The 26,610-nt window shown below is 42.3% G+C and overlaps 1 protein-coding gene and 1 long non-coding RNA gene across 2 annotated transcripts in view; one reads left to right on the top strand and one right to left on the bottom strand.

The window, feature by feature from the left end:
• The window catches only part of CAMK1D (calcium/calmodulin dependent protein kinase ID), a 219,280-nt gene that overhangs the window by 131,095 nt on the left and 61,575 nt on the right, over positions 1-26,610 (top strand). The window contains exon 3 of the mRNA XM_052681242.1: positions 1,217-1,291. Coding sequence (XP_052537202.1) covers positions 1,217-1,291 — 75 coding nt within the window. The remainder of the gene's footprint in view (positions 1-1,216; positions 1,292-26,610) is intronic.
• LOC128079752 (uncharacterized) lies at positions 16,171-20,980 on the bottom strand. Its single transcript, XR_008206309.1, has 2 exons — positions 20,698-20,980; positions 16,171-16,671 (listed from the first exon to the last, which is right to left on the bottom strand). It is a non-coding gene; the product is annotated as an uncharacterized LOC128079752 (long non-coding RNA).

The following is a 26,610-nucleotide window of genomic DNA, read 5'->3' as shown; positions in this document are numbered from 1 at the left end:
GTCACCATCACACAGACATTGGGACACTTGGGAATGCTGAGGATGAGATCTTGACAAATAATTAAGCATCCTAATTAATCTGCTCAAACCTTGAGACTTGTAGAGAGCTCTGCATGTGCTGATAATACACTTTTACTTTCTGAATGTGTCAGTATGTTGTTCGATGAGAAGTCTGTGCATGGCATTTCCCAGCTTCCTCTTGCTCTTAAAACAATTGTCTATAATTGCTGTAATTAATATTCTGCCCCTGGGGTTGTACTGTTGTCTCTTTAGAGTTTGCACAAGTTAAATGTATCTTTTGGAAATTGTTTTTTAAGTAGCAAACCCAGAGAGGCATTGCTCTAAGTAGTTAATTAGATGTGTGTTTATAGAGATGATTTTTGTCTTTAAAGACAGCATTTTGACAAACCTGGTCCTGGAGGCTTGGTGGGAATGATCCATGCCCTCCAGCCACCTGCTGTGCTGTATGAAATCTGGTTTCCTTTCAAAGTGAGGTTTATGTCATTGCACAATCTGCCTGTTCCCATCCCTGGGGAGGAGAAGTGTGAGAGCAGGCTCACCCCTTAGGAGACACAGAAAATCCACATGGCAGATCACCAAATGCAGTCACTTTTCAGAAACTCTGTGTTTATGTAACTGTGTTCAGAGTGAGAAGAAAGCAGCACTATGGAGACTGAGGCAGTTCTTTGTAGTGATGATTTCAAGGATTTATTAGTCCGTATCATGAGGGCGTAAAGAATTCATGAATATAGTGGGAGCGTTTGGATGGAAAGCATGCAGCACTTAGTAATACTGCAGGGAAATTAGGGCATCCAGACCTGGTGTGACATTGGAGTGGGAAGATTCATGGGGCTGTTGCATGTCTGTTGTATGTGTGCTCCAGCTTCTGTCTGCATGGGGATAAATCCCTCCAACCCACACTCTGCCTCCATCCCCCTGAACCCAGTTTGCCGCTGTTGTGAGACTTCAACCTCCAGGCAACCATCTCCATTCATCTGACCCAGAGACTCTAAGCTTCTACTGCCCCAAATACTTAACCATTGAGCATTTTCTGGGCTGCAAAGTGCTTGTGACTATTTACTTCAGTCAAGATCGTATTTTGTCATGATGAATAGAAGCACTGACAATTAGTGTCTAACTAAAAATAACTTTCTTTTTTGCAGACACTTTCTAAAAAGAGACTATTTCATCTTTTATTTGTTTTATGTTTTTCCAGGATCAAGCATGAGAATATAGTTGCTCTGGAAGACATCTATGAGAGCCCAAACCATTTATACTTGGTCATGCAATTGTAAGTACTGAACCTAACTAAATTTCTGTGTCAAAATTGCCAACTCTTCTTGTTCTAGTCTTGATTTCTAACTCAAAAGATGGAATAACTGAGAGGTACTTGTCTTGCGCCCAAAATCTTTGGCTGGTGGTTAAAACGAAACTTCAGATGTAGTGGGCTGGATTGTTATGAAATTGGAAGCTGAAGTCTTTTGTCAATGGTCTTCAAAATCAACCAAAGTTAACAGGGGATTTCCTGTTAAGGGGACTAGAAATGACTCTGAATACACAGAATCGCCATCCATGTAGTTCTCCATCGCCCAACAGACCTGGTCTGCAGTGAGAGAGAATGGATAGGTGGTGGATTTGCAAGAAAGCATCTTGCTTGTCTCAGAAGCAGGACCATCTCACTGCACCATTCCTTCACATGTATCTCCCACCAGAGCCACTCTTTTTCCTTTTTCCTACCTACTCTGAGCTTAAGAAGATCAGAATCCCATCAGATATGTGATGTGTTGTAGCTGACCTGGCCCTCTTGCCACATCCACCTGACAAGGAGGAAGTGATGATCATAGTGCTTTGTTTTTCTTTCTTTTTTTTCTCTTTTTTCCTCTTTTCTTTCTGAAATCAATTAAAAAAAAACATGACATGAAGTTAAAATTTCTTATTGTCTCTGGTCCTTATGAGATTACCTAAAACATGAGCAGTGCAGACAGATGGGGCAGAGGGATAAAGTGATACTGTGAAAAGACAGATGTGCCATAGGGAGCTTGGAGCATCTGACAGAGGTAGATCTGGGTTTAAATATCTGACAGGAAACCACTGGGGACCGTGCTGGGCCCTGGTCTGTTGGTAATATCCAGGGAAGCAGATGTCATTAGTAGCTGTCCTGCTGGTTGTGTGGGAAGAATAGTGCCTTGTACATTTTTAGTTTGTGTTTGTAGTCCTACATTTCTGCCCAAAATGCTGTAAAATGATTTCACAGGCACCTCAGCATCATACGAATTTCAACATACCATCTGGATTGTGGGAAGTACCAGTTTCATTACCAGTTGATTTACAAATCCTTATTTTTGTTTAATCTCTGTAGAGAAGAAAAGTCAGTATTGCTCCTGTTTATTGCTACCTAGTTTATTGTGAGATATCCGTCACTTTTCCAGGTTTCTTGTTTCCATATCATTGCCCTAAAATGTAGGGCTGTAATCATAGGTGAGACTGAATATGTTAGTACAGACAGAATCATAGAATCGTTAGCATTGAAAAGCACCACTAAGATCATCTTAGTGATCCAACTGTCAACCTATTGTGGAACAGAGAGGAGAGGAGAGGAGAGGAGAGGAGAGGAGAGGAGAGGAGAGGAGAGGAGAGGAGAGGAGAGGAGAAGAGAGGAGAGGAGAGGAGAGGAGAGGAGAGGAGAGGAGAGGAGAGGAGAGGAGAGGAGAGGAGAGGAGAGGAGAGGAGAGGAGAGGAGAGGAGAGGAGAGGAGAGGAGAGGAGAGGAGAGGAGAGGAGAGGAGAGGAGAGGAGAGGAGAGGAGAGGAGAGGAGAGGAGAGGAGAGGAGAGGAGAGGAGAGGAGAGGAGAGGAGAGGAGAGGAGAGGAGAGGAGAGGAGAGGAGAGGAGAGGAGAGGAGAGGAGAGGAGAGGAGAGGAGAGGAGAGGAGAGGAGAGGAGAGGAGAGGAGAGGAGAGGAGAGGAGAGGAGAGGAGAGGAGAGTTGGAAGGGACCTTCAAAGATCATCTAGTTCAACTGCTGGACCACTTCAGGGCAGCATTGCTCCATCCCAGGGGCAGCACCCAGCATTTTCCTTTGTTGAAATTCTACTTGCTTGCAATTCAACATTTAACTAGGAAATTATTCTTTTTATCATAGCTGCATTTGTAAACTGAGCCAATTGATTTCCCAAGGATCAAGAACTTAGCTGTTGTAAATGGACCAAAGCCGACAGTGGTGGAATGTCTGGCTGAAGGCAGAAGCTGGGACCCCATCTGGAATGCTCGGGGCTGTGGGTCTGAGCCTTTCTCAGCCAGAATTAGGAATCCTTCAAAACTATAGGATCATTTTATTTGAATTTGGATACATACTTGAGTGTGATCTAGAAACAGCAGTGCAAACTCCCACTCATGCAGAAAGCCTGCGTGACAAAACTCGTGCATGTCCTGCACTCAATCAGCCTCAGCAACTGAGTAAAACACATTAGATTATCTTATTAAAGACTGTTCATCTTGTGCTAAGCTGTGGTTTTCAGCTCTCCTCACTGCTGGAAATCAAAATAAGGCTGTGCTGCGTTGAAATCTGCACAGGGTGTCTTCTGGGAATTATCTGCTCTTTTGCAAAAGGGTCATGCTGTGACAAAGTGAAGAGGACAGCATGCATATCCTCATCACTGTGCACATTGCATCTGTGCTGCCTTTTTGTTCTGAGTTCTCAAGAGTTGAGATTCAAGGCTGCATCTCCACAAAATTCAGAAGAGTTAAAATCAATTCTGCATGCTTCCTTTCTTGGTTTCTGTCTGGGAGAACGCATGCACAGATAATCTTTTTTCCAGGGTAACACCAACTTATTGATACAGTACCTCTGAAGCACTGCATGGCATGAGGTATCTATTTGTTTAATCTCTTCCCTGTTTAATACTATTAGATTCCTTATGTGCATTTAAAATTTGAGTTTAGTATGAATTTAGAAGTGATTGTGATCAAGCGGGTTCCCAAAAGCCACATTTAGATAAATAGAAAAGAGGGTAATAGTAGCACCCCTCAAAGAGCAGTACTGTGGGCACGGCAGATCTCACATCCGGATGCCCTTCTCCTGACTCATTGCTTTCTAAGTGAGCATTTACTCATGATTGCCATGAGAAATTTTTTGTTGCATGGGCAGCATTTTCATCGCCAGCCTTCAAAGCACTCCCTGCAGGTTTGTGGAAAATCCACATCACAGCCCCTGAGCAGCCCATACCTCACTGTGGGAGAAAGTTTTTGGAATCACTCCATACCCCTGTTCATGTCCCTATGTGGTCACCCTTTGGTACATCTGCTATTGAAAGCTACGCTTGTTAACTGGTTATCCTGAAGGATAGATATTGCACCTCATTTACTCTGTCAAAGACATGAGCAGGCACACGTGGCAGCATCTGTACTGGAGCTTGTAGAAAAGGAGGTGAGGAGGTGGCTGGCTGTGTCTACTTGACACTTAATTTATTCCTGCAAGTCCCTCTGGGAGCATTTCCCAGGGTTATGTAGCTGTTGGTGAATGTCCTGTGTGTTTCCTGGTATGTTCTTGTGGAAATCTGATCTCTAGCTTTTGTTTCAGCCTCTTATTTTTATATACAGCGTACGTGAGCCATCATAAAACCATTCAATCTGTCACAGCCCTGTTACTGCAACGTAGTCCAGAGTTGGAGATATCTGAATCTGACAGCTCAGAGTTTCATGTGCAGTCTCAAAGCATTACCCTATTCCTTAGAAATGTCTGGCCCATGATTTCTTCATTTATTTTCCCAAAGTACAGGATATTCCAACCCAAGAACGAAGACAAACACCAAAATATGTGAAGAAGTTTCATTCTTTTTGGGTGAGATTTCCCCAGAGAAGACAGGGGAAAATAATTTCATAAAGGAAAGTTTTATTGAAGTGTATCTTGGAATGATAGTACGAATGATAGTGAACATCGTTAATGAGCAATTATAGGTTGCTATTGGGGCTGCATGGTAAGAATTACCCTATCTAAGTCATCTGCCTCACCTTATCTTGCCAGTGCAGGGAAATATTCTGTTGTAGTTTGTATTGTCAGATACTAATATTTCACTGGCATAAAAGGCCTCTTTGGATATTGATGATTCATTCTCTGTGTGCCAGAAAGTCATGCGTAAAAATGGGTTTACATAAACACGTATTTTCCATCCAAGTGTTGTGGGACTGCTTGGATACGGCTTTTCAGAAGGCGCTGCCTGTGCAGGTCAGAGCAGATCCCCAAAGCTCATCACTGACTTCATCTCCATAGTTTGTCTACACCAGACCACAAAGCGGCAAAGTTTGATCTCCCACAGACCCGCATGCACCCTCCATTAGCCACAGACTATGCATGAGTCCTCTGCACCTCTCTGGACATGTGTTTCTCACTGCTGCTGCCGTTGACTCTCCACAAGGATATGGGGCCATGTTAAAAGTCAATGACCGTGTTCATTTCCATATTCTCCCCTATTCATCCATGTAAGAACTGCATATTTTTGGTATCTCAAATCTTCTGACAAAAGTCAGTATCCTTATGGGTCCCCTCCACCTCAGGATATTCTATAATTCTCAGTATACTCAATGGTCGGAAGTTTCTAGAGGATGACAAACTGGGATTGATGGGCAGTGACCACATGTGCCTCACTTGTTATGGAAAAGAGGCTGGAAATAGGTCTAACAGGCACCTCCAAAGCTTATGAAATTCATCCAGCCTGTTCTTAAAGGTCTTCAGACGCATGTTCCCCAGGGAATCCACGCCGCTGCTGGACAGCCTTATGGATATGGAGCATTTCCTAATAAAATTATGTCTTTCAGGTTGCAATTTAAACTGAGGCTGGAAGTCTTATTTCTCTAACTCCTAATGCAGGTAATGAGTCTCTAAAGGTGACACCAGCAGGCCCATTACCATTAGCATTACCATGGCTAGGTAATGGTTAAAACTAAACACCCACCTTGACCAAATCCAGAGAAATTTCTGTTGATTCCAGGGCATCAGGGCATGCTCCCAAGAAGCTCTGCAGTGCTGGAACTAACTTCTGAGGTGTTTCAGAAGGACACAAGTGTTTCTAGCAGAACTAAACCTTGGAGCTGAGAAGAAAGGGAGGCAGGAATACGGTCTAGTTGAGAACCTTGTCTTCAAGATCCAGTGACTGAAAGCCTAACAAGTGGCCTCTTTGGTGGCTGTGATACATGATAGTAGTTCTCTGTAGGAGGGCTGTTTAACCTAGATTCTGTCAGCCTGTGTTCCTGATGGGCCAAGGAAGCCAGAGCATTTCCCCCAGATGAGGTCTTTTTGAGGCCATGAGGTCCCTGCTTAGAGCAAGTTTTATAGAGAGCAGACCCTGCAGCAGACCCTGGAATGCTTCTCCTAAAATGCCCCAAACAGCACAAACTGAACCTAATAACCTTACTTCAAGGGTTTTCCAGCTTGGCATCTCAAGTCTGCCAAATAATTCAAATGACTTCTAGCACAGACAAGCCAAGATGACTGAGATCCTTCCTTCCTGGTCTAAGTCACGCACCAGAGTATTTTGCAGGCTCAGAGTTTCAGTGCATCATTTCTGCTGTTAATCAACTCTCCCCTGCCACACATAAGCATGTTGTAACCCTGCGAGGGCCTGGGAGTCAGCTTGGACAGGCATGCACCTACCTGCAATAAAGTCTGCATAAGTTTTTATTGTTACTGTAACCCACACCACCCATGATTTTGCCTCTCACCTGTATGCTTTGCAAATAAGCAAGTGGAGTGGTCAACTGGGATTAAATACTGAATTGCTTTTTTTTTTTTTTTTTTTTTTTTTTTTTTTTTTTTTTTTTTGTAAGCTCAATGCTTACGCACACTCCAAGACCAGTGGAGCATGGACAGGCTTTGCAAGTGACATTTCAATGAAAATATTCAGCTTCCAAGAAAAACAAGAGACAATTGAGGGAAGTGTCTTGTTTGCCAGGTTCCTTAAGGAGTCTAGCAAGGACACACGGTGTTACAAAAGAGCAATTCACATGCCAAAGCCACTATCACATTGGGATGCTAATTAAAGCAAAACATAGATCTGCTGCACTGAATTCCTTGGATGGGATTTATTTCTATACTTGTTTTTTTTGCCTGTAAAACATTATATGTAAGGGAGAATGAAATATCCCTTCATTCACATTGGATTTATATGATCTAGAAAAGCCATTTGGGTTCTTTAGCTGCAGAAAATTCTTGTCCAAGCAGCTAAGAGAAGCCCTTCACATCACTGTTTTCCGTGAATGGTATGTTATCATTATCAGTAATAGTAGTAAGGGGAACAGGAAAAACAATTCTAGCGAAGGAGAACCCTGGAGTTGATGACCATTGGCCAAGGGGTTTGGTTGGTCTGTGGTACAGTACGGGAGATCAGCTGTGCACCCATAAACTCTGCTCTTTGTATCCTAAAGTCCCGACTTGTATGAGGCAGATTAGTGCCTGACACCCATTGAAAACACAGTCTGTGTCTGGAGGATTGAACACGTGCTGCTGATACCACATCATGATGCATGAGAGTGAGATGGTAAATTTACGTGGCAGTTGGCTCATAGGTTTTACTGGTTAAAACACTTGTTAACCCTTGCTCTCAGTTTCTGATCAAGTAAATATTCACAAATTTTACTTTTTTAAATATATATCTTTGAGCAAATGTTGCCTATGAACTACATCATGAAGAAGGCTGTTGCACATCTGAGCATGCCAGGAAGGAGACTGTGAGTGCCAAGGGAGCTTTGCTTGGGTTTTGACACAGATAAGCAGAGATTTAGGGGCCCTATTTGGGCAAAACTTCATTTTGTCATTGCTTGTGGGGTCACATCACTGATGTGGGCAGAACAGCCTTCAGGAGTCTGCAGTGGAAGAAGAAATGGGACTAGCTATGTCCTGTGATTGAAAAAAGCCTTTTGGTGTTTCTATGGACAAGAGCTTTGTGAACAGGGGGTAGAGTGAAATACAAGGAGCAGCTCTCCAGGGGTGGATTCAGCTGGGCAAAGTTTAAAATGAAATGGGACAGCAACAACAGGGTTAAGTGTGTATAACACGATTGGGTGCATGAAGCACGATTCTGGGAGAAGTGCTCAGAAAAATGAATCCTGGGCTAATCACAGCCTTTGATGTGGGCAAATTGTAGGTGTGTGCCAAACTGCAGAGCTGGGATTTTAGATTTTGAAATCACACTCACTATTTGGGCATGTACGGGCTTGCAGTGTTTGGGAACGGTTTTAAAGGGGAGATTTAGATTACATAGTAGGTGGAGATTGTTTACTCAGAGTGTTCTGAGGCACTGGCACAGCTGCCAGAGAAGCTGTGGGTGTCCCATCCCTGGACGTGCTCAAGGCCAGGTTAGATGGGCCCTGGGCAGCCGGAGCTGGTGGGGGCAACCAACGCATGGCAGCAGGTTCAAACTGGATGGTCTTTAAGGTACCTTCCAACACAAGTTCTATAATTGTATGATTGCATGATTTTATGAGTTTGTGTACAACACAGCTTTCATTTTCAGCCTATTTCTAAGACTTGATACAGTCATGACATGGTCTATCAGTACAGCTCCAAACAGGTGTATTTAAAAGATTTCTGTCCTCACTGAAATCTTCAAAGGTGTATTGACTGAACAACACAGATCACCCCATTGAAAAGCAAAGGAATTACTCACAGTGTACTTCAGTACTTTCGCACAACAGCTTCACAAGATGCTGACCCCTAGCATCATGCCCCTGGGATCTGGGTGGCAACTATTAATCCAGCATCAACTGCACATCTTTTTCTTTGGAGATTATTACATCAGTTGAGTTATACTCATAAGTGTTGGACCTGAAGGAGTATCTTTCCTTTTCCAGTGGCTGAGAGCGAAGATTGATATTGGGCAGAGATCAGGAAATGAGCAGATTTGCAGTCATCTGCAAGATAACTTCTAGACCCCTGCAACTGTGTGGACTGTGTATGATCCCAAAAGCACAGTATGCACTCACTGTATGGTCCTATCTGCCTTTAACTTAGATTTTTCTTCTGCTTTTTTTTTTGTGGTCCTGGCAGGACTTTTTAGCTTCTGCTTTCCGTTCTCTCCAAGTATAGCAACTCTGGAATGGCACTGAACAGCAGCTATATTCCTTCCTTTCACTGATTTATGTCTAAGGACTTCGGCCTGGTTAGGAGCAGGACTTTTTGCAATCCTTGCACATCAATGCAGCCTTCCTACAGAGAGACGAAAATGTGAGAATCTTCTTTGTTTTGGGACTACAAGGATTTCTCATGATGATTTCCAAAGCTATTTACAGGCAGTCACCTTCAAGAGGTGCAGATGAATGCCAGTGTCCTTGCTCCTAAACTTGCACTCGTTATTCTTAGCTTAGTTTGAAGGATCCCACTATGGACTCTGACACATTAGCAACGTGACAATGATTTTATTTTGAATCAAAGCACTGTGCTACTTTTTATGGGGAGTACTCTGCAGCCTTGAGAATGAAGAGATAATGGAGAAGTATTTCCTTGAATAGACACCTTTATAATGTAGTTTGCTTTTACAGAAATGTGAGTGGTTCCAAAGAAAATGTCTTTTTTTTTTTTTTTAAGTGATCTATTGTTGTGAAGCTGCTATTGTCAATAAAGAGTAGGTTTGTCCAAACTTCCCAATAAACCTTGTTCTAAATCATTATTCCTGAGAGATGCGGGAAGACTTGGAGGACTCATAAATCAGACAGACATACGTGACTGTTTTTTGGTGAAGAAATGAAGAAGTCTTCTCTGAGGGTTTTCATTCTGGGCCATTCCTCCTCCTTGCTGCAAACACGTTGCTGAAAGGGGGGTATGAGCCCTACATGCAGCAGAAGGCTTGTCTGGGTTTATGTCCAGTCTCCAGCAAGTGCTGGCACCAAATCTTTAAGGCAAAATATAAGAGTTGATTGGTTTTTTTACAATAGTGAACTGTTGGCAGCATCAATACAAGTCTCTTCCATAAGCACATCCCCAGGAGCTCCCTTCTTGATTGCCTCTGTCTCTATTGTATAACTTGACCTGGCGTAGGTGGTTCATGGAGCAGTAACATTTATCTGCCAGCAATCCTGTGCAATACCACTGCTTCCCTGGGAGCAGCAGTGAGGCCTTTCTTTTCTTTCTTTCAGTGGGGCAGGCAGGTGGCAATTTAGATTCCTTTCCTTTCATGCCTTGCCCACATGTTACATCGCTGGTTGCTTGATGTTTGCGTAGTTACTGAATTGCTCTTGCACATTTCGTTCTGCATCTCTCAGTACCTGGTAATTTACGCTGTGGTGCACTTACTGCATGCACTAAAATCTGTTAAATAGCTGGCTTTGGGAGAAAAGGGCTTTGGAGCAAGATAGATAATAAATGTTAAATCCATATATACCCCAACATGAGTATTCATTATGAGATGTTAGGATTCCTTTTTGACACCACATGGAGGCATTCTGACTGAATGGTTGCACGCCTTCAAACTGAAAAGGGCTTTCATAACAGCGTGGAAAGCTTTGAAGGGAAATAATGTGGTACAGGAGCAAGATGCAAAATGAATATCGATGCTCACAAGTCTCTTTTTCATGGTGATACTGTTACTAGAAGTTGTTTTTTCCTCTGTGTTACCTTTTGGAGGAATGTCAGTATGCGTCAAAAGACATCTGATAGATTTGTGGCCCCCCGAAATGCCTAATTTTACAAGCACGTTCATATCCCATCTTCAGATTCTCTTCACAGTAATATTGTCAGGTAGGTTATTCTGTTCCAAGGCCTGTAAGTGATTCAGTGTTGTGCTGTCTTGCAGTTCTATTCCTCTTGACTTATCAAGAGGCAAGTTAGTGATGGAGTATTTTTGTCATGTACAGAAGTATTCTATATTCACACTGAAAGAGAAAATCTCTTGTTTTACACCTTATTTGGAACTTGCCCCCAGAACTCTGTGTAGCACATCTTTTCAAGGCCAGGGAGATCAGACAAGGAGAAATGGTTTCAAACTAAAAGAGAGGGAATTTAAATTGGATATAAGGAAGCATTTGTTTATGATAAGGCAGTTGCTCAGAGTAGTGGTGGATGCCCCATCCCTGGAGACACTCAAAGTCAGGCTGGATGGGGCTCTGAGCACCTAATCTAGCTGTGGGTGTCCCTGTTCATTGCAGGGAAGTTGGACTAGATGACCTTTAAGGGTCCCCTCCAACTCATACAACTCTATGATTCTATGACTCATACAGTTTTCTGTGGCCAGGCTGGGGTCAGGACTGTAAACAAGATTATGTAAAAATGCAGAATTTTTAGTGGAAATACTGGTTCCTAACTAAAATCCTGTTTTGACTTTGTTTGTAGTGCTGTGGTTACCTCTTGCAGAAATTGTTTTCAAAGAATTGAAGAAGTTCTTGCCATAGTTTTCTGCTTTCAGCATTGCCCAGTGGAAAATTACTCAATGGAAAAACCAAATCTGTAATTTTTTTTCCCCTGAATTAGTGGTTAAGTCTGCTATAGCCAAACTTTTACTTTTTAAAATACTACAGCCAATGAAGCCTTACTTTGATGCATTTATTGAACATCTGCTCATTTTATTCTGATTCATGCCACATGGTTATGTCTTAGCCTGTAAAGGTTGTTTTTCTGTTTAGCTTTAGCTATTATTTTTTTTTTAGCCTTTCAGCTTTAGCTTTTCTGTTTAGTTTTAGAGGAAAACTCTGTTCAGAGACCCAGATCTTTTTGTCTCCGTTTTCCTTCTTCTCTTAAGCAAAGTCTTCTTCTAGATCTGAGTGACCCAAGCCTAGCTGTAAAAGGATTTCTGTTTTGGATTGCTGAAAATGCATTGGAGGACATGGGTGTTTGTTCTATTTCATTGTCCTTAGTTAGAAGCAAATAGAACTCTATGGCTCTATTTTTTTAATCCCCAATTGATAATACTCCAAGGAGTGCTGCCATACCTGGATTAGGGTTAGTGCAGCCCTTAAATGTCCATGGAAAGAACATAACTCTTCCAAAAATGTGTTGTAATGAATAAGAAGCCAGAAACCCATCCTGAAAGCTACTGAAAGAGAGTTGAAATGTTAAGACCTACTTAAGGAGTGAGACGCTGGCACAGATTGCCCAGAGAAGTTGTGGACACCCCATTCCTGGAGGTGTTGAATTGGGCTCTGGGCATCCTGAGCTAACAGGTGGCAACCAGCCCACAGCAGAGAGATTAAAACTCAATGATCTTTAAGGTCTCTTCCAATGTAAGTCTTTCTACGATTCCGTGATTAAGCATACAAAGAGCATTACCAAGAACTGTGGTTTAAGTTCTTACCTTAAATGTCAGCTAACAAAATAAAAATGATCCAAATATTCATTTCTACCTTAGGTTTTCTGCCATTAAGATTCTGCTGTGAGACTCCTACATCTCCAGAAAAAGGGGATTTTATTTAGGAAAACAGAGAGCCAAGCACCAGTTCTGCTGTCATGGTGAAGCTCCTTGTCATGTTGGGACTGGCACTCAATCCTATGGGTCGTGGTCACCCCATTGCTGGATGCTTCCCAGTGCCTGCAACCAGGAGAAATGCAAACATAACTTAGGGATAGCAAGAACAGAGGAGAGGAAAAAGACCTCATTCTGATCTTCCACCATTTTTATCTGCAGCAATATTTGTCTCATCCCAGCCCAGGGTCTCTTTGACTCACGTCGGGTTCCATGCTAGCACAGGGAAGTGCTATCCACAGGAAGTGCTGCTGACATTTTGCCTCTGAGGGCTAGAAACTCTCTGCCAGAAGCTTTTAAATGTGCTCTTTTCAGACAGTTTCACAGCTGGATGTGCTGTGTAAAGGGTCTGCTTCACCTTGGTGCTGTCTTGCCTTGTTTTGAAGGGTGGCAAAGGAAATGTAGGTGAGATTTCTGTCGCTGGAGATTAGGTAATCCTTCAGACTGTGCCAGATGAAGTGAAATATATCTGAAATGGCTAATTTCCTGGGGAAAACTATTTTATCTTTCAGTCTTTTTGTCCTGGAGCTTTACGTGGTTGTCTGCATGTTCAAACATTTAATGCAAAAAGACAATTTATGGAACAGTACAAACAAAAAAGAAAGGAGAGGAGAAAAATAAAGAAAAATAATACTAAAAAAAATAAAGTGAGATAAGATAGCGTAGACAGTGTGGGTTTAGTTGAAGGTCTAGATCTGCCCTAAGTCTTCTTTTCTGTAGAGTGCTGTTAATGTGATCAAGACAGTCATTTAGTAGGTTGCTATTAACATCTTTAAGGACCACTGCAGTACCCAGTTGCAGAGGAGGCAACCTGTGCCTTGAGAGAGGAGGAAGAAAAAGAAAATGCTGGACCATGTGGTACAAGAAGTAGAAACAGACACAGTGGTAGACTGCTTGTGATGGATGCAGTGGAAGGGCTGGGAATGTTCTGCTAGAGGGATTGCAGCGTTCCTCTCTGAACTAAAAGATGCAGCAGTGCAGAGTGGGTAATGGACAGGTCTTTTTTATCTATTGAAAAATATTCTAGCTGTTTACCCACACCGTACAACAAGAACCACAGGCTGCATGTCTCCAGAGGTCTTGTGAGCATGTTTTTGTGGTTAGAGCACTCAGGTCTGAAATTCCAGGCACTTGTCTTACTCTGTCATTGATTCATGTTGTGTTCTCATGCCATTTTGCCTTCTAATTTCTTTGCCCACAGAAAGAGAACACTTTCCTAATTAATTCTGGGTAAGATATATTTTTTCCCCTCAAGTCAGTGCTACTCTTACTATAGTAAGTTGTTAAAAGAAATAAGGTGTGCAAACTGGTCTCTGGCCTTTTCCACCAGAGGGGAACTTGTGGGGCTGAATAAAAGTCAACAGGCTTCTTTGCTGGCATCTGTGATTATTTTGAAAAACATGTTCAATAATGCCTTAATCAACTCCATTTTTTCCCCCATAGGTATCAAATACAAGATCTGTATAACCTATATAGATCATAACCCAGGCTGCCTACAGTAAGTAGGTGTAAAAGTATGACCAGTGATGACTATCATGATTTCACAGATTTATTTGTCCTTACAGTGTAGCTATGTGGAAATCTAAAACAGCAGCAGTATGACATCCCAACATTAAAAAAGTCTGCTTAAAGAAAGCCAGGAAGTCACCTACTATGTGCAGAAGTGGATGCAGCCAAATACATCACATCGGTGATGGAGGGTAACAAAGACAGACATCATTAAAAGCTTCAGTAAGGGAGAGCTATAAAAAGGCAATTTAAATCCAGGCTGGTTAAAGACTGAACAGCAGTATCCAGAATTTGAATATCCATTTCTTTATATTGCGCGTGGGTGGAAATGGTTATTGCAAATGAGGGGATGAAGGAGCAAGGACATGGTACAGTGGGCTGGCTCAAAAAGATGGATGCCCCAGGAAGGGTTACAATAACAAGATGACTAGTCTTTGACCCTACATCTGAAATGCTTATTGCACTCATAAATAACAGTACCGAAAGAGATCTACCGGAAATGATCCTTGGGGGCATAAGAGCCTTAGACTTGATATATGCCTTCAAACCTACTGACCCTACAGGGCAAGTTACCTGGTGAGAGGTTGTTGTTAAGGGTCTTCATCCCACTCTGGGGAAAAGATGAATGCAGAGCTGGATAACAGTAACCTTTTTTATTACATCTGCCCAGGTGCTCTCAGAAGTATGGCTGGGCACAGGGGAGCATCACTTCTGTGCCTCTGCTCCCATCTGAGAAGTGAGAATAGCAGGCATTTCTGCTGTGTAGGAGGGCTGTCAGTATAAATATATTAAACTCTACAATGTCTTGAGATAATAATATCAGTTTCGGTATGCAAGTGCCTCCAACAAATCTTGTGTGCAAGTGCCAAGTGGCTGAAAACACAACTTTTGGCACAGTGAAACTGCTTAAAGGAAGTTTAGTTTGATTTCAAAGGGTTTCTTGGGATAATCATTCTGAGAAAAAAAAAAAAAAAAATGGAAACAATGTTACAAAAAAGCCATTAAAGAAGAAAAGCAAAGTACTCAGATGATTTCTCCTGGTCTTGCTTCCAGATTTGAGAAGCACACACCAGTTCATCTGCTGAACTTTGTTGGTCTGGCAGTGGTACGACTGTTCATTATCCTGCAGCACAAATCACTGCTGGAAGGGCTTCTTGAGGACATAGTCCTTTGTAATCATAGAATCACAGAATAGTTGGGGTTGGATAGGACCTTAAAAATCATCTGGTTCCAGATGGATAAGGAGACCTTCCACTAGACTATGTTGCCCAGGGCCCCAGTCGATCTGACCTACAATACCTACAGGGATGGGGCATCCACAGGGATGGGGCATCCACTCTGGGCGGCCTGTGCCAGTGCCTCACCACTCACTAAGTGATGAATTTCTTTGTTGTAACTAATCTAAATCTGCTCTCCTTTAATTCAGAGCCAGTACCCTTTGTCCTATCAGGGTGCACCTTATTAAAGAGTATCTTCTCATCTTTTTTGTAATCCCCCTTTAAGTATTTGAGAGCTTTAAATATTTAAGAACTTTCTGGCTCTGACACAACTCAAATTTCAGCCTGTCTGTCACACCACTGCCATGAACGTAGTTTTAGAAGCATCTTACAGCCCTTATGCAGCCAGACTCGTTTGTGCTGATGGGGTCTTTCCCAACTGCAGGACAAGGGAAGCAGAAAAAGGGAAAGGGAAACTATTATCAGCACCAGAATTGACCCTCAGTCACACATGCACCATGTCACATGGCTATTAGTGCAAAATTTCTTTCTTGCTGTTTGCTGTTGACATCCTCTTGGCAGTAAATTATTTTCATGCCTCCGGGCCCAGGCCCTGTTGAATTGCTATTTGCAAAGCAAAGGAAATGTGTACTGTTTTTTTCTTCTGTTTAGACTTTGAATGTATAAAATAGTTTCTTTTCAATCTGAAAAGTGCCCTTTAGAATGTGAATATTAACATTGCTTTTGGAAAACATATTTTATTTCTAAGTAGTTACTTCTCATGTAATGGCCTATTTTAAAGAATGCAGCATTATTTATGTTTCTCAGAGAAATTCATAAAGTAAAAGGTGTTCTACTTTCCTTCATCTTGAATCCTCAATTGGTAGATAGCATCACACTGAGGTGCAGTTCTTTCTTGCTCAATAAACCTGTGAAGAAAAAATCCCAAAGCCATCCCCTTGCAAAATGCACTGGGCCAGACAGATGGAAAGCAGATGCAGTTGCTTGTAACATTTTACTTTTCACGATGTATTTAGAGTTTATTTTGAAAATTCAAATAGTTAATGGGTAATCAAAGTTTTAATAGACTCAAAGAATCAGCAGCTAAACTAGGCATAGTGAGACTTGTCCAAAGTTCTTTTGTTGGGTATTTTGTTTACCAGTGCATTTGCATTCTGACTGTGTGATGGATCTGCTTGTTCTTTATGTCCCTCTGATATATATGACACAAGATTTATATGGTTCAAGATTTCCCTCATAAGCCCCATGTCTTCATTATTCGTCCAGGCATCTGGGAGGTCTTTGCCTTGGCTCCTGCAGAGAGGCAGTGCCATGAGGGCATTCCAATTCGCCTTCTGTAGATTAATTATCTGAAGGGCTGTTCTTGAAAGGTTGGACTCTTGCATTTGATTCACTCTCTGCAGTGAGCTGAAAATAGTTTATATCTTTCACATAATCCTTAGCAACTTGAAAGCTGCCTTAAATCGAATTCTTCTTTGTCTTTATCTAAAGAAAAGAAAAGAAAAAGAAAAAAAAAAAGCTTAATTCATTTATTCCTGCAGTTGCTAATATTAATTAACTGGGATTTTGATGGCTTTGTTTTCTTCAGCAGTTTTCTAAACATTTCACTTATCATTTCAATGAGTCCTTTACAAGTCTAAGCCATAGTGAATAGCCGTGTTTCTACAGTGCATATTATTAAGTCAAAACAATGCATGTAGAAGTGTATGTCCAAGAAGAAAGACTCACTGCCACAGTCTCATTAATCATAGATTCAAAGAATCATACATTGTCAAGATTCATAATACCCTGGGTATGATTTTGGCAAGGAAGCTGTTTATAGCCATGTCACAGGGTAAAAATAAATGAAAGCCATGTTGAGAATCGTAGAATCGTGAAATCATTAAGGTTGGGAAAGACCACTAGGATCATCTAGCCCAACCTTCAGCCCATTCCACTGTGCCCACTAACCACGTCCCTCAGTGTTACATCTGCATGTTTCTTGAACACCTCCAGGGACAGTGACTCCACCACCTCCCTGGGCAAGTCTTGGTGTAACTGCAAGTCAAATGTGCTGGTGTAGTTGCAGGATAGATACAGGACAGATACTACAGACCCATCAAATCTAATAACTGTGGCTGAAATTGATATGGAGGACTGTGAATTCCAACTTTGGGTATTTTGAGGACTATTTTTAGCTGCATTTGCTTTGTTTCACTTTAAATCTGCTCCTTCTCAAATGAGTTACAATTGGGAGAATTATGTAGCTGTTGTCAGAAAGATAGGTGAAAAACCTTGGTAGGTAAATTCAGTCTGATAGTAATTGCTGTGGTAGGAATATCTCTCAAGAGAGCAACACAAGTGGTCACACACACAGTGTGATGTAGACGAGGGACCCTGTAAGTGCAAGATGTAAGATTTTGCCCTCAAAAATCAGGGAATGGTTGTTTTGTAAGGCTGTTTTGTGACCATGATGATCCAGAACTTTCTACCTCTTTCAAGAAGTGTTGCAATTGTATTTTGAAACTCTGTAGATTCAGTGATTTCTGGCCTGATCTGTCTCCTGAGTTCAGTTGCATTGAGCAAGGGCTTGCCCCTCCTATCAAAACAGCATTAAGCCATGGACTGATGAAAATTAACAACCATCAAATCAGCTGGGAGCATTAGATAATCTTATTCAATAAGGAATGTCCTCTTGCTTTTACTGTACAAAACAGATGCCTCAAAGGGATTTTCAAGGGCTGTATGGAGGAGTTTGAAGCAAGGCAGAAGAGAAACAGTACTAGTGGGATGCAAATGGGAGCAACACAGATCTGCTTTTCACCCCCCAGCTTTGTAGCTATCAGCTATCTTCCCTGGGTCTTCCTCAGTTCTGTTCCTGAACCTCATGGAGTGCAGAAATGAAGTGCGCCCATGCTCACATCCAGGGGTACAACAAGCTGCTGCTGTTGTCAACCAGAATTCTGCTAACTTTGATAGGACCCCTTCAATTGGTAACAGATTAAATTTAACCTCTGAGCAGAGCAGCAAGAATTTGAAGCAATTTTAGCATTGCATGGCACAGTAAAATGCTTGTGATAAGCTAAGGGATTACAAAAATTTGGCAAACAGGATTCTCAGATTTCATATCTAGATAAAATCTATATAAGCAGCAATCAACCTGATACATACAGTAAAGAATTCTGCATGGTCATTCAGGCTGAATTGGTTTGCTAAATAAAGAGGGTAAGGGACTCATTTTGGCCCTTGGGCCCAGAGGTAAGGACCAGCTTGCACCTGCTCAGCTTATGGCCAGTCTGCTTTGCACCTCAGCTACAAGGATGTCACAGAGCATTGGCCCCTGGCTCCCTATAGTTATCAGACTGTGCTGCGATGGCCCTCACATTTGGTCATTACACCATTTGGCTTTTTTCAGTTCAGTGTCTCAAAGGATAGGAAGAACTGTGGTTTAGTCCTCCATGATGGTGCTTTGATAGAGTGACATGGAAGATGTGAGTTGGACCAGTTTGGTTCCCTTCCAGCTTGGGAAGCTGGAAGGTGCTGGAGAGAGCTTTTGCTGCAGTGATCCAGAAGGGCGATAAGAGGGGATCCATGGACTTCAGGCATTCAGTGTTTCATAAAACCATAGAATCATAGAACAGCTTGGTTGGAAAGGACATTAAAGCCCATCCAGTTCCAAGCCCCTGACATGGGCTTGTGGCCACCCAGCAGGTCAGGCTGCCCAGGGCCCCATCTAATTGAGCCTTGAAAGGCTCCAGGGATGGGGCATCTACAGCTTCTCTGGGAAAATTCTGTGTTTCCCTTCCCAACCAATGTCAGGAGTGGGGTGTTGAGGCTTGTCTTGTTGTCTCCCATCCCAGACACAGGCCTACTTGCTACCCTAGCACAGTAGAGGCCATAGCTGATCCCAAGTTAAGTGTAGCAGCTGGTGGGTAGGAGTCAGTGCTAAGGCAGCATCGTGTGCTTCCCTGGTGGTGTGAAGAGCTGCTTGGCACCGAGGGAGGAGAGGAGGGTGTATGTTGGGAGGAAGCTGTCACGGATCTGCCTCTCATTGCTGCTCACAGTCCTACACTGGCTGAGTCAGAGCTGGCGGGAAAGGCAAGACATGAGGTCTCTGGGGAAAGTCCACGCTCACATCAAAAAAAGGGTTTAATGGAGGAGAAAACCAGCAGGACGTTCCCTGCAATCTAAGAACCAAAAAGCCGAAGGACTGCCCGATGTTATAGGGTGGACAGGTATGAGGAGAACTATCCAGAGCCTTCCTTTGCAATCTGTATTCCCTGTGCATAGTTAACTATGCACACTGGTTGCATATTAAAAGACCATCCTTCTATGGGGACTGTGTCTTTTGCACCACTGGTCCCATATTACTGTGGTAGAGAATAATGGCTCCCATTCTGGAAGGCTCCTCAGGAGCAGGAGATAGTTGGTCTTGTGTAATGAATTCTGATTTTCAAGGTGAGCAGGCTTTGTGTGCACCCTTTGTGTTGGTTGCCACTAGTGGGTGGCAATCACCATCACGTGGGCTTTGATGGGCAGGTGTTGCTGGACTGTCTCAAACCTCTGGAAATCAAGAATTTGTCAACATCTGTGGTGTTCCAGTACTTGAAGGGAGCTCACAAGCAGGAGAGGAATCAATGGTTTACACAGTCTGTTAATGTTAGTTAATAGGATAAGGACAAATGGCTTTAAACTAAAAGAGGGGAGACTTAGGTTTGATGTTAGGAAAAAAAATGTTTACTCAGAGGATGGTGAGATGCTGATACAGGCTGCCCAGAGAAGCTGTGGATGTCTTATCCTTGGAAGTGCTCAAGGCCAGGTTGGATGGGCCCTGGGCAGCCTGATCTGATGGGTGGAAACCCTGACTATAGCAGAAGGTTGGAGTTCAATGATTTTTAAGATCCCTTCCAGCCTAAACTGAGTCTATGAAAAGTGCAGAGTAGTGAGATATTCACCACAGCATCCAGTGAGTTTCCCGTCCTCCTTTCTCGTGTGCTCTCACATCCTAGACTCAACAGCATTTACGTTGCCATACCAGCACACACAAATAACGTTCTGATCAAAAGCACTTTTGCTAAGTTCTCCTGGAGCTGCTTAAAATGTTTTATATTGTTCTTAGTTCAGATATGCAGAGCTAAGCATGATGAGCTTTGAAATCAAGCTTATGTTGAGCAATAATCCAGAGAAGAATTAGCAAGGACTTCAAAGTCAAATTAGCCCAGATAACATGTCAAGCTATTGAATTTCACTTTAACAGCATGCCAAAATATCTCAAGATATCTCTTATGAGGTATTTCATTGCTACTTACAATTTCAGTAGTAGGAAAGTGAATAAAAATAAGACTGCCTCATACTGGTATTTTTTGATTCAGTCTGAAAAATTCAAGATGTTTGAAAAGGTGTTTATAATTGTACATTTAGACTTCTACAGGCATTTATTTTACTGTGCAGTTTGAAAGCGATTCAGTTAAGCAATTAAAGGCTAAAGGAAATTGTCACACACAAAAGACGATATTTGCATATGTTACTTACAGCATCCATTTCAAGCTGATTTCCAAGAGTGAAACAGAAGTTGTTCTGTTCCTTCCCCACATCTTTCCTAATAATTTTTGAAATATTCACCAATTTGATGCGTATTTGATGGAGGAGTAGAGTTCTTGTGTATAAATAGATCCCATTGAGTCTTGTGAAGATATCTTCCTGGTAAAGAGCCTGTAAGTGCCTCCAAAAGAAGGAAATGCATATTCTTGTGAGTTTTGAAAGTAATAGTACGTGCCCCATAAACAGCTCAGCATTTCCCTGTGGCTGAAGCAGAGAGGTGTTTCCTTTTCTAAGTATAGAGTGGTTATTTTGAGGGCTTGACAGGGGAATGTGGAGTTTCGTGCATCACCCACGATGTTTGAAAAAGCATTAGGATATTGAGACTATCTATGACAAGAAGTACAGAAATGATTTAAGAGGCTGGCAGAAATGCCAGGGAAGAGTTTAAAAGAGCTTGAGACTTTAGTTTGACCAAGCGATGATTAATGAGGGATATGTAAAGCATGGTATCTGATGAGAACAGACTGATAGAAGAGAGTAATCGGCTGCAGTTGGGAACATGGGGCAGACCATTTCAGATTACTCTTTCTGGCTGCAGGTTTTAAAGATCAGTTCTGGAGATCTGCTAAGTTGCTTCAGCAAGTACAGCTCTTCTTAAACCTCCCTTTTTTTGGAGAAGGACATCAGGAGGCAGCCAGTATTGGATAAACTATGGTCTGAAAGGACATTTGGGTTCATCACTTATGTGTGCATGTGGAATATTGCTCAAAACCATTGAAGCCACTGTGAGCAAAATTTCCATATGCTGCACCCGCTGAGTTATGAATCAGGCTCTTGCTAAAGTGGGGAGAAAGATGGATCCATTTTTTTTCAGGAAAAAGCAAACACCGTCTGCAGAAACTTATGTTCAGCAAGAGATTCCAAAGAAAACCTTGGAGTTCATCTTTTCTGTGACATTCAATTATGGTAATTTTAACATATTCCTTTGGATTCTAAAAGAGAGTGGCATGTGGTCCATGAACAGCTCCATGTTTCTGTAGAAAAGAGAGGTTGTGTGACGTTGGTATGAGTGGTGGAGTTTCCACATATCCTTGGAAGGAGGAGGAAGAGATCCTCACATGATTTATGCTGTAGCACTGGTGATTCCAACAGTGACTCACAGAAGAAGAGAAGAATTTCAGAAGGGTCTCTTTTGGTACAAGACCCTAAGGAAGAGACACTTGCCTCAGGAACATACGACCTGAGGTTTCTGTGGTGTTTCTCACTTTGGGATATACGTCTCAGAGAAGGTAGTAATGCAGTGAATACAAGGGAAGAATAAAAGACAAGGAAATTTTTCTGATGAGTGCCAGGAAACTATTTATTAACATTTTAAAGCCATTAGAGGTAATGGCTTTAAGTTGCACCAGGGAGGTTCAGGTTGGATATTAGGAAACATTTCTTCTCAGAAGGAGTGGTGAGTTGTTGGCACAGGCTGCCCAGGGAGGTGGTGGAATCACTGTCCCTGGAGGAGTTCAAGAGCTGTGGAGATGTGGCACTGAGGGCTGTGGTAAGTGGGCATGTGGGCATGGTGGGGATGGGTTGATGGTTGGACTGGATGATCTTAGTGGGCCTTCCCACTAATGATTCTGTAGTTTTATGGAACACTTTCCTAATAGTTGAAGTTACCCTCTGAATAAAGTGTGAACTGATCTGTCACTCAGAGCTGAACACAAGGAGAAGTTGGGAGCAATCCTGCTAATTCAGAGGAATCAGTCAAAAGATAGATGAACAAAATGATTCAGAAATCCATACTTCGGTCTTCTGCAGTTTGAAATTGCTTCTAGTGCCAAGAAAATCAGAACAGAAACTGGCAGTACTGCAGAAGCATTGGGTATGGTCACGCTTGATCAGTGAAGGGCCTTTCAATGAATTCACTCCTAAACATTTGCAGAGTACATTCTGTATTTTAGTGAAGGAAAATGGGGCTTGGATTGATTCTTCTCTGAAGACTGAGAATTTCTGTGTGTTTATCTTCAGGTTTTGCCACATTTTATAAACGCTTTAGTTCTGTTTTCTTTTTCAAATAGGAAAACTCATGCTGTAAAAGAAAATTAAGAGATTTAATTTGAACAAAGAAACTACTTACGTGCAAATGTGAATATAAATTTAAGAGAAGAGGAAAACCAAAAAAAAAACCCTCTAGAGGTTATTACATCAATCTCAAACTTAATAAGCTGGAAGAGAATGCATTTTAGATTTTATATTAACCTTCTTCAGACTAAGTACCATTTTTCCTTGCAATTCAGTTTCCATCTCATTAATTTATTAATAATTAAACACTTGAAAAATAAAAGATCTATTATTTCTCAAGTTATGTCCACCTATAGATTTCTAATTAACCAGCCTCAGAGCACGGAGAAGCCATTCCTGCAGCAACTGCTGCTACAACCAGCAAATTTTAGTCACAGAAATAAAATGTCATTATTTTTCTGTGCCAGAACAGAGACCAGATGCCAACAGAGACTGTTCTGAGGACAAAGGCTGTGTGTGACGTGGAAGCCTGGTGTCCTGGTCCAGAGTATGGGTTGTATGTGTGTTTTGGCTGGTGGGGCAATGCATCCCATCCTATGTAGGCTGGAAAACATGACTGCATGGATAAGGAAGGATCTGTCTGTGCTCCCAGCTGTGTTAGTAGGGATGCTGTGGTGCACAGCTTGGTGAGAAATGGCATGAGTACATTGCCCTGGAGCTTTGTAGATAAACAGCAGAAAGAAACTTTATCCAAATAAATAATCCCGTCTGCAGGGATTTGAGAATCAAGTGCTCAAATTATAGTTGCTGACATGCCAGGTGCCTCCAACTCCAGGGATCTCAGTCTGCAGAAAATACCCCTAGAACCCTCTTTCCAGGTTGATCAATATGCTCCTTCAGAGTTATTTAAAATATATATACATGTATTTCCTGGTTACTAACTGAAGAGACAGCTGTGTATACAGAAGGAAACTGCAAGCACTCCTTGGAGCTCACGAGCTCTGCTTGCTAGTGTGGTGCTGAGGCTCCTCCTGGGGGGATCGCAGAGAAATACAAATGATGAAAGTACTGAAAAGATGTAGAAAGACTGGAGGAGGGATGCTGACTGATGAGGGATGAAAGTCTTAGCAGTGAATGATACAGTAAACTAGTATCTGTGCTCTCCTTGCTACAGAACACCAGAAGTTGTGTTTCTGAGCTCCCCCTCTGCATTTGTTGCTGGAAGTGGTGGCACCCATTCCAGCTGGAATCAGAAACCTGTGGGATTTTCCTTTAGGGAAACCCAGGCAGGTTAATGATGCTATTTAAGCTCTAGGAAAGCCCTGACATCCCAGGGTTCAGCTTTGACACCTTCCAGAAAGTTGTACAGCATCACTCTGCTGAGGCACCAGTGTGATTCCTGTTGCTTGTTCTGGGAATGCCATTCTACAATGAAGGATGTACTGTCTAGTCACCAGCTTTCCCCACTCATAGTTACCACACCTCCATAGTCCAAGGGAAGTCTTTCACAAGTATCGATGAGACCCATGCAATGAAACAAGACTGGCTTTTCTCCCCCCAAAAACTCCATATTGCACATGGCCTCTGCACAGAAGCACTGAATGGGAAGGGACCTCAAGGATCAGCTAATTCCAGTCCCACTGCTGAGGGCAGGATTGCCTATCACTAGATCAAGCACTAGGTCAGGCTGCCCAGTGCCCCATCCAGACTGGCCTTGAGAACCACTAGGGACAGAGCACATGCCCTGTACTGGATAGAGATGAATGAGTTTAAGTGGGGAGCAAAAATGTTATGTGCTGGAGGTGGGATAAAGTGAGAGTGTCGAATCTGACCCTTCCCTATCTTCTGTTGGAGAGGTTCAGATTCTGGAATAAAACCTGAAAGAAAAACCAACAAACCTAACAATGTATGAAATCTGTGGATGGATGGAGAGATAGGAGTCAAATGCAAAGAGGGACTTCAACATCCAGAATTGTGCTTAGCTGAAATGCAAACAGTGACATCCAAAGCTACCATGGTGATGACTTTCACTCTTAAGGGAGCTCTTTTCAAACCCCTGCCCCAAGAGGTGGTGCCACGCTGCTACCTCCTCTCTTTCCATAGCAGCTTCCAGATAGGTACCCAACCAGTGGGTGCCAATACTTTGATTCCCTCCTAGAAGAAATGACAGGGGAATGCCTCAGCCAGCTGGAATGGCTTACTGCAGAATCTGCTTTCCTTCCTTCCTTCCTTCCTTCCTTCCTTCCTTCCTTCCTTCCTTCCTTCCTTCCTTCCTTCCTAGCCCTAGCCCTTTCCCAGATATTTTTCTCTTTCTAAATTGCATAAAGTCCTGAGGAAAGATGTTGAAGTTTCCTTCAAAACAAAACCTACTGATTACACAGAAATACAGTATAAATTTACTTAACACACTGCTTTTCTTTTTCTATCATAGAGGGATTTTTTGTGAAATCTTTTAAAAGATTCATCATTTCAAAAAAAGTCAGAGAGTAACACATCATGGTTGGTTTTTTTTTGTTGTTGTTTGGTTTGTTGTTTGCTTTTTGGGAGAGCTCACATTTACAGAGTGGGAAAATCTTATCTGAAATTTTGCACACTTTTTAGATTTTATTTTCACACATCTTAGGATGCTCAGTTTCTCTGTATTTATGCTGTGGAATGGCCAGCTTAGCTCAGAATCAGAGGAAGTCAAGAGCCCAAGATGTGAATTTTAATTAGAAGGCAATCAAACCACCAGGTGGCTCCCTGATGTCTTAAATCTCCACTTGGGTGCAATAAATCGATTTTCCTTGATAACAGTGCTAAATTTAAACAACAGCTCAAAGCAAAAATGTGAAGTAATTTTGCATTGTTGTGAGAATAATTTGTACACTGGTGTGTTTTGTTTGTTTAATATAAAGCATTAATTGCTGAGTCATCAGTCAATTTTGCAGTGTGTCCCATGATCTCTTCTCAGCATGACTTTTCCTTAAAAATATTTTTAATGCTTACATGTATTTGTACCTGATGAAAGAAAACAAGCACAAAAAAAAAAAAAAAAATTCTTTGTGAATCTCAGTTTTGGTGCTGTGCCAATCCTGAGAGCAGTGGCTGTTTGGGTCTGAACCACTTGCTGTGTGTTTTATAGGTTCCCCTTGGACCTGCAGAGCACTGCGGGACAACTTTCTCCCATGTCCTGTCTACTGCCTGAGGACCATAGGGCCAAATTCAAAGCCCATTTGAAGTTAGGGGAGCCAATGCCTGTTTTCTGCATTCAGACCTCACCAATCTCCCTGCTATTTTCAACAAGCATATGAAAATCTGCCATCTCACCATGAGTTGGTGGCTCACGTGCCAGCATGGTCCATGTGCTGGGAGAACTGTGTCCTCCTGCTCCAGAGCTGTTGCCCTACAGGGCTGCCACAGGAGGGGACAGCCTGAACCACATCTGACTGTCAGCAGTGGGTTCAGTTGCCGTATGTAGCTTGGCAGCTTCCTCCAAGTTTCTAAATGATCTACATTTTTGTGCCTATAAATAACAACAGCAGCAAAAATTGGTGAGTGTTTTACTGCTGTCTACCTCTAGAGTGAGCCCAGTCTTGTGATCTAAACCATCCAGCAGGGCAGCTCTGCAGCCACTTGTTCTTTTGCACATTGCCTGTATATTGCATTGTAGCCTGACCATCTGCCTTGTGCTGCTTGGCTTTCTGGTGTCAGGGTGGCCAAGAGAGGTGCTGTATATTATGTCCTGGAGAGTCCTGCACCACAGGGATGATCAATTGCAGCTGCAATGCCATTACTCCTTTAATATCTCTTGGTCAGGTGTCTACAACATCTGAATGGGACATGCATACCATTAAAAGACACACTGGATTGTCACAGAGCAGGTGACTCAGTTCCTGGAATCTCCTGTAT

Source organism: Tympanuchus pallidicinctus, unplaced genomic scaffold (genome assembly GCF_026119805.1).
Source record: "Tympanuchus pallidicinctus isolate F22 unplaced genomic scaffold, pur_lepc_1.0 scaffold19, whole genome shotgun sequence".
NCBI classification, from domain to species: Eukaryota; Metazoa; Chordata; class Aves; order Galliformes; family Phasianidae; genus Tympanuchus; species Tympanuchus pallidicinctus.
This window is presented reverse-complemented; position numbering and strand designations above follow the sequence as displayed.